Source organism: Populus euphratica, unplaced genomic scaffold (assembly GCF_000495115.2).
Source record: "Populus euphratica unplaced genomic scaffold, PopEup_1.0 scaffold73.1, whole genome shotgun sequence".
NCBI classification, from domain to species: domain Eukaryota; kingdom Viridiplantae; phylum Streptophyta; class Magnoliopsida; order Malpighiales; family Salicaceae; genus Populus; species Populus euphratica.
In genome coordinates, this window is record NW_011499895.1 from 146,793 (window position 1) to 154,971 (window position 8,179).

Below are 8,179 nucleotides of genomic sequence, written 5' to 3' on the forward strand. Positions count from 1 at the left end.
ATTAGAGCTGATAATATGTTATCTACCCTTGTTATATTTTGAAAAAAAAAAATTGCAACATGATGTTTGGTTTACCTAAAATTCAAGCTATTATAACAGTAAAAAAAAATAAGATCAATTTTCATAATCTAAAAACTCATTTCAACTAAATTTTTTACCTAAAATATTTAAAATAAAACTTAAACATCTTAACAAACTTATAAATAGCCTAAAAAACTATATAAAAACCTAAAATTAACTCGAAATAAAAAAAATTTTGAGCTTAAATCTGGTTTTTCAAGGAATTTCAAAGTAAAAAAATATCTAACTGAAACTCCATTCACTAAATAATACATGTGAATACAAATATCAGTTATTTTGATGGTCGAAATTGATTTCAATGTTGATTTTTTTTTTCTAATTTTAGAATCTAGCCATCTCTTTTTTCTTTTCATGCTACAAATTAAAAAAAAAAACTTTTATACCAATTTAAATTGCAAAAATATTAAAGAACCTAATAAATATAATATGTAAAGTTTGAGGATTAAAATAATTTTTTTGTGAGAGTTTTAAAACCATCATTTATTTATGCTATTTTTATTTTGATCTTCTTATTTCAATTTTGTTTTTAGTAAACAAATTTGATTCAATTTTTTTTTTAATTTGGCCCAAAAAGAAAGTAATTGTGCAAAAACTAAGTTTGAGGACTACATTAAAAAAAAAAACAATATATGTGCACAATGTTTAAGCCTTAAAATTTAGAGTTTTGTATAATAATGTATTATAATAATATAATAATAATAATTATATATGAAAAAAATTTACGTAATTAACTTAAAGAGTTGATTGTATGACCAGAGAAGCGAAAAACCCTCCCAGACCACAAACACTTCACTCTGCACTGTATTTTTTTGAATTGAAACACAAAAACCCTAAGAATGGCAAGAACAAACCTTACAGAACCCCCCAAAATCCACAGAATCCCACAACCCAAATTCATTGACGCAATTCGCTGGCTCCCTTCTCCTTCCCCTTTTCGAAAATCCTTCATTTCCTCCCTCTTTGATTCGGATTTCCACACTCCTTCCCTCGAAATCCACTCTCTAGACCCTTCTAAAACCCTAACCACTCCACTCTTTTCCTGGACCCCACCTTCCCGTATTTCCTCTCTCAAATCAACTCCTTCCCTCTTCGCTGCCTCCACTTTGCTGGGTTCTCTCCACATTTTCAAAACTCCAGAGGAAATGTCGGTTTTGGGGAATGATATGTCGGGTTTGGGTGGTGAAACGGCGGTTATGGAACCTGTAGTGTCGGTTGTGGGCAGGGAGTTTCATGTGGGGTCCATTGGGGGTGTGGATTTGATGGAAGGAGGAAGTGAGTGTGTTAGTGTTGGAGAAGATGGGAGGGTTAATTTGGTTGTTGAGAAGGGAGGTTTTAGGAGGGTTTTTGATGGGAATGGATTGGTTTCATATTCGGCAGTTAAATGGGCTTCCCCGTCTGAGTTTGTGACTGGTGGATGTGGGTTTGGACTTCAGTGGTGGGACCTTAGACAGCCTGGTGCTGCCGTAGCTCAGTTTAAGGGTAGCTGGTGAGTTCTTTTGCGACCTTTTTTCAACAGCACTTCTGAGATCGATTTGAATTTGGTTGTCCTTTGACATAAAACTGTTGATATTCATAGTGTTTTTCTCTTGTTGCTTGTGTCAAATATAATCGTGGCCGATTAGTTGGATAATTACTCTTCGAATTTTATTGTAAGAAATGAAATAGGTTGTGATTATGTTTGTGTGGTAAACTTTCATCAGTTTTGTAGGATGCCTATACTGAAATTGGGAGAATTGTTTTTAGGATTAGGATTAGGATTAGGATTAGGATTTTAAAGGTATGAAGAAAATGCCTTGTTATAGTCATGCTTATCTAGACTTGATGATATATATGTCTTATAATGTTGGATGAGTACGACTGACTCTTGAATAAATTGAAAGTTCAAAGAATAGAAGTCACAAGAGAAGTTAATAGTAGTATGGTATTTCACTGATTGATGAAAATTTGATCTGAATAAAACTCTTCTGAGTCGAGTAAAAGCTATCAAATTGCTGAGTGAACCTAGTAGACATTATGGATTGCTTTGATGCAGTTAATGCAAATGCACTGGAAACTTGTATATATGTGTTCCTGCAAGCACTGTAAAAACACGATTGAAAACAAACTTTGAGGGACTGCATGTGATGATTAGCTTCCACTTTGGCCAGGATGAAATTGCTTGTGGTTTATTAATGCAGTTTGGTAGCATGTGAAACTTCTAGAATGGGCTTCATTTGTATTAAAAGTTCTATTTAGTTGTTTAAAGTATATATTGTAATTCAGAAGGGGTTTTTTAGTTGCATGCAAATGGTTGGCATAAATGTAGGCATAACATTAGTTCTGTGTATTAGCAAATACATCTACACTCAAATGGTTGGTTGACCTTGTTCTTTTTAGTTACAATTAAGCAACATAGCAAATTTCCCATATCATTATGGCCGGCAAGAAGTGTACTGATTTGCTGTCAAGCTTATGCTGTAGGGATCATGGCACAACCTCTGGGATCATTCATTCCATTGATATCCATCCATCCCGTAAGCACACATGTCTGGTGAGATAGCTGCTCAGCCCTTATTATCATCACTCTTGTATTGCATGAAGAACCCTGTCATGTTCCTTGTTAATAGATATGGATGTAGCTTGTTAGCTGAATTTATTTTCTTCCGTATTTTGCTTTTGAATGGTTGAATCTTACAATTTGGATACTTGTTTTTATTTTATTTTTTCTGTGTTGATAATGCTATTCAGTCGCACCCTCCCTTCCTGATCACTGTGGATTGGGATGCTCTTGCATTTCTGTGGCAGATTGGTCATGAACACTTACCTAGATTTTTTTGTCATTTGATAAATATGCTTCTTTAAGACAGCTTATCTTTCCTAAAGCCAAAGTTAGATCCTGGATAATTTCTAGTTCATGTTACTAAGAGAGGAATTAGTGCTTAGTGAAACTCCAATCAGGCCTTGTAACCAAATTAAGGAATTCTTTATGTTATTGCATGAGAACAAGTATTAGCTCATGTTGTTTGTTTAGCCAATCATAACAAGTGAATATTTACTTGCTTGAAAACCTTCTTGCGTTAATTTTTATTGTTATGTGAGGAAATCACTTGTTGCTTTTTAGTTTTTAGTATCATTCTTGTGCTTGTATGAAAACTGAATTCCCTTTCCTGTCATAGGCAGGAGGTTCATCAGGTACTGTATTTGCCTGGGATTTGAGAAGGCAACAAGAACCGATTATTCTTTCTTCAATTGGTTCTAGTGACACTATGACCCAACCATTATCTGAAAGCGAGGTCTGGGAAGTTCAATATGACCACTACACCAAGTCTTTGAATAGTAACATTTCATCATCGCGGATCTTACCTGCTATGATCTGCTCTGAAGATGGGATCCTTGCTGTCATTGAACAAGGTATGTGGTTCTCACTGTAACTTCTGTTTGTCACGTGCTCTGTATTAGGCTATTACTGTCACTACTGGCAGGCATGTGCTGGCTTGACTATTATGCACGAAACCCACGTCATTTGCTGACTGATTGGTGGTATGATATTGACATACCAGAATATATTTTGGAGCTCAAACTAGCACTGATTTCATTTGACATGTTATGCTGTGTAGGTGAGGAACCCACTGAGCTCTTGGCTGAACCCTGTGCCATCAACAGCTTTGACATTGATCGCCAAAACCCCTCGGTATGTAGGACCTGTGTATGAGTGGTCCAAGTACTTGGAAATCTATCATGTTTTTGATCCATTTTCTGCTGTGCAGGATGTAATATGTAGTTTGGAGTGGGAATCCATTGTCATTTTGTCAAGGCCGTAACACGGAGAATTTAAGCCCAAGTTGAAATCTTGTTATATAACTTCTTCGATGAATTTTGTGCTCCATCCTGGAGTTAATGGAGGAGTAGTCCCTGCGGTGGGATGAGCGGAGCAAGTTTTTGTTGCAATTTGTCAATAATGTTTACTCACCAGTTCGTTTGCAAACAATAATTATGTTTTGTAGTCTTCACAAATGGCATTCAAGAAAACAATTGGTGGAGCAATGTTTTATAACCACCGCTGCATCAGTGTTAATGGACTTGATTCATATGGTTGAAGTGTAAGGAGAGGGAAGTAGTCGGCCATTGGCAACACCAACCAGGAGCTCGATTAACTGTACTTTTGGTTGCTAGCCACTGTCCTATGTCAAGTAGTACAATGATATCGTGGCCAATTCTACCGAATCCAACAGCAGTGTAGACTTTGTTTTATGACAATTTTTCTGTCGTGGAACGTGGAGTGCCATTATTCTGTTGGTGAACTTCGGAAATCTCTAATGGCAGGATTCAATAGAAAATGTTGGTCGTCTAGTCTACTCTAACTTGCCGTGTCCTAAATTCCCATTCACATTATTCAAGCCTTTTTCTTGTCATGGCTTGGAACTTCAACAGATTAATGGACTCCATGTGATGGGCTCACTGTATATCTCTCAATTTAATGGTTTTTGTTTATTATATTTATGTGCTCTAACTTTTTTTTTTTTGGAGTTTAGTATAGTAACAAAAAAAAAAAACCAAAAGAAATAATGGAGTTTGGCAAGTTGCATGCAACATTTGCAATCCGTGAATGGCATGTCTTATCCGTGAATCGTAAAAAAAATGTGGTCGAGGTGATTTTTCTAACCTTAACTTTATACCATGAAAAACAAACCCAACACTTCATAGCTCAAAAACACTAATTCTAATTCATCCAAACTAAAAAGTAACAATTCTTAATTAAATATAATAAAAACTCAAATAATATTAAATTTAAATTAAATTTATAAATCTTATTAAATTAAAATATGTAATCTAAATATATCTCTGAAAATCCCCATAATTGATAGATGTGTCTTGAATGCTTATGGACAGTCTTGTATCACCATAACTCCTCAAGCTTGAGAACAAACTTGTCGTGTCAGTGTAGGGGTCAACACCAAAATTATGCCAACATGTAGATAAGCTTAGAATGATTGTAAAAGAGTTTGAATTGCTTATGAATGAACTTGCCTCCCTAACTATATGTCTATGTTCATGACAAACAATATTGTCTTTTGACACCATTATTTTGAGCTCCTAACATCTTAAAGTTCACCACATCACAAATTGAGTGTATTATTGATTAAAGCATGTCTCATCTTATCAACTCATTTATAAATAATTGTTGTTGCTCTTCGAGCATCTCGTAATAAGTAATGCACCTAATAAATACATTAAAGAATAATAACATTAATAATATTTAATAAAAGGTATAATGTCTCATAAATTAGGGCTTGTGATGCATTGGAATATGTGGATGCCTAGAGAAACATGACCATGTCAGTGTAATAAATCGGTGTGTTATGGACAAATATCATCTCATACAGCTGTTTAGATAAATTATTAGATTTTGCTTTGTAAATATATAATTTCTTCTAGAGTGCTCATAAACTTAGAACAAGCCGATAGTGTTAACGCCAAAATTATCTCAGTTTATAGACAAGCTTGGAATGTTCATGGAGGATTGTGGATTGCTCATGGACGAACTTACCTCTCTAATTACATGTCCTTTTTCATGACTTGTTTATTTGTTGTAAAGAAAATAATAATGTATTTGTTTCCAGAATATGAGGTCTCCTTGAAAGGTTTTGGTACGTTGTTGCTAAAGATATGAATGTGAGCTTTGAGGAGGACACAGGAGAAATGGAGATGAAATTAGAAAAATTTGATGAGAACATGTATGGCTAATTTCAAAATGTCATACAAAGTTAGTGATACAGTCAATAATCTAATATATAAACAAGAAATCACAAGTTTTAGAAAAACAAGAAATCATAAGAGTTAAAAGGAGAATATTTTTTATACAATACAATACAAGATGACAGTCATTTAAATTATGGATTTGGATTTTCTCACAGTTGGGATTTGATTTTTCCTTCGTGATGTTATCGATGCTCGGAAGCAGGAAAGGCTTGAAGTGGAGCAATGCAATGTCTATTTTAAGAAGAACGCTTTGAGACTTGCGGGCAAAAGACAAACCACTGCAGCGCATAAAGGTAATTTTACATCTTCTTTCATGACGTCTGTATTTTTCTTTCTTAACATAGAAGGGAGAAAAGATATCCAATATCTAGCTTTGTTTTGGTCTGTAGAAGTAAACCATATTGATTCATTATTAGTGATTGAGTGATTTTAATGCTTGAATGCTTGAATGCATAATTAGGCCGGAAAACATGAATGACAGAGATACTCTTAGTATAATGCTCCACTTCATGCATTACAAGCATTATCAATTTAGTACATGATATTTGGTCATTACATAAACTGAATCATGTTAGTGTTCTGTCATTTCCTCCGTACTTTTATTTATTCATTTGCTGGATTTTGATGCAAAGTTGTGATTGCGTTGCATGTTAGTTGACACAAATTTAGCTTGCTTAGGGTTTTAATCCATAGTTTTCCATTTACGTAATCTCTATCATTTTCAAACTTGCACCATGCAACCAGCGGATTTCACTGCCCACTCATAAGCAACCTTGCGGCATCGGCTCCATGCATTCATAGCAGTGCTTATTTTAGTAATCATACGCACTGTCACGTGTTGTTAGGTAGAAAGATCGATCTTGCTTCAGTCATGGTACTGGATTTAGCCATAATTGTACGTTATCTGCAGGTTCTCGACTTGATGGAAGAATTTGGTGTCAAACCATATGTGATGATATTTAGCACCATGATGAATGCCTGGAGGCAGCACTGCAGGATTCATGAGAAGTGCAGGGAAATGTTTGATGATATGGTGAAAGCTAGAATAGAACCTGATGCACATGCACACAACATTCTTGCTAAAGGTTATGTGCGCGCGTGCACAAGAACCAGATAGAGTCGAACAACTCTGGCTGCCATGATTAAATTTGGATTCTGGCCAAATATTGTGTGATTTTCACGACTATTATCAGTGGCAGGTGCAGTTCTAGAAGAACGGATCATGCAATTAGACTTTGTGACAAGATGTGTGAACATGGAATTTCTCCTGATTTGAAGACTTTTGAGACTCTGATTTGGGGATTTGCTGAAGCCAAGCAGTCGTGGAAGGCAGAATAATTTCTCCAGATTATGACAGAATTTGAGGTTCAGCCTGTGAAATCGACCATGTTGCTTGGAGCTAAAGCATGTCGTGCTACTGGAATGACGCAAGAGCCAAGCAGAATTCTTGGTATGATAAACAGAAGAGAAACCTAAAGAAATTGTATGAAAAGCGAATAGCATATGTCCCATGTTCGAATATCTTACAGATAGTAATCAAGTACAATTACAAATGACCATAAAGGATCTCCTGCAACTCTTAGAAAAAGCCAGATGGTGTTGAGGGATGATGATTTTCCAGTGCAGCAAAAACTTCATATATGTTTAATGTGAAAAACAACTCTTATACCTTCTTTTATATATGCTTGAAATGTTTCTACGTTAATGATATCATTAAAAATATTCATGCTTTAACTATTCGAATTACATTTCAGAATATTATTAATTAATCCGCAGTGGAGCATCATAAGCATATAGCTAGCTGATCAAAGAGTCCTGCTCGAGCCCAGGAAGATATCCATGCCTCTGGCCAAGGAAGTAAGAGCTTCATCCCATTGGGATGCAAGTGAGAGAGAATACTTTTATTGGCAATTGAAGAGGTTTGGATTTCATTTCTGGACCTTTGAGTTGTTCTCGGGCCTTTTTAGCACTATGATAGTTATCGTAGTTTAAATTATTTTTTATATAGAAATTTATTAAAATAAAGTTTTTTTTTAAATTATTTTTAATATATATATATATAAATAATATAAATTATATTTTATAATTTTAATTGAAAAGTTAAACAAGTTAAATTATTAAGTTGAATTAATTTTTTAATATAATATTACAACTTTGATAATTATATAATTATAAGTTCGACTCTCGTTATTTTTATTTATTTAAAAAAAATTAAGAATAAAATAAAATAAATAAGTGTAAGTTTCAAATTTAAATAACTTTTATTTAACAATATATATTAAAAAATAATATAAATTATATTTTATAACCTCATATATATATATATATATATATATATATATATATTTTTAAAAACACG

At 34.1% G+C, this 8,179-nt stretch overlaps 1 protein-coding gene across 1 annotated transcript; it reads left to right on the top strand.

Annotated features, from left to right (window-relative positions):
- Positions 1 to 811: 811 nt before the first annotated feature.
- Positions 812 to 4,554, top strand: LOC105131879 (nuclear pore complex protein NUP43-like). The gene is made up of 5 exons (XM_011035061.1): positions 812 to 1,567; positions 2,542 to 2,611; positions 3,237 to 3,471; positions 3,678 to 3,751; positions 3,828 to 4,554. Exons 1-5 carry the CDS (start codon positions 918 to 920, stop codon positions 3,879 to 3,881), a joined length of 1,083 nt encoding a protein of 360 aa, XP_011033363.1. The 5' UTR covers positions 812 to 917; the 3' UTR covers positions 3,882 to 4,554.
- Positions 4,555 to 8,179: the final 3,625 nt, after the last annotated feature.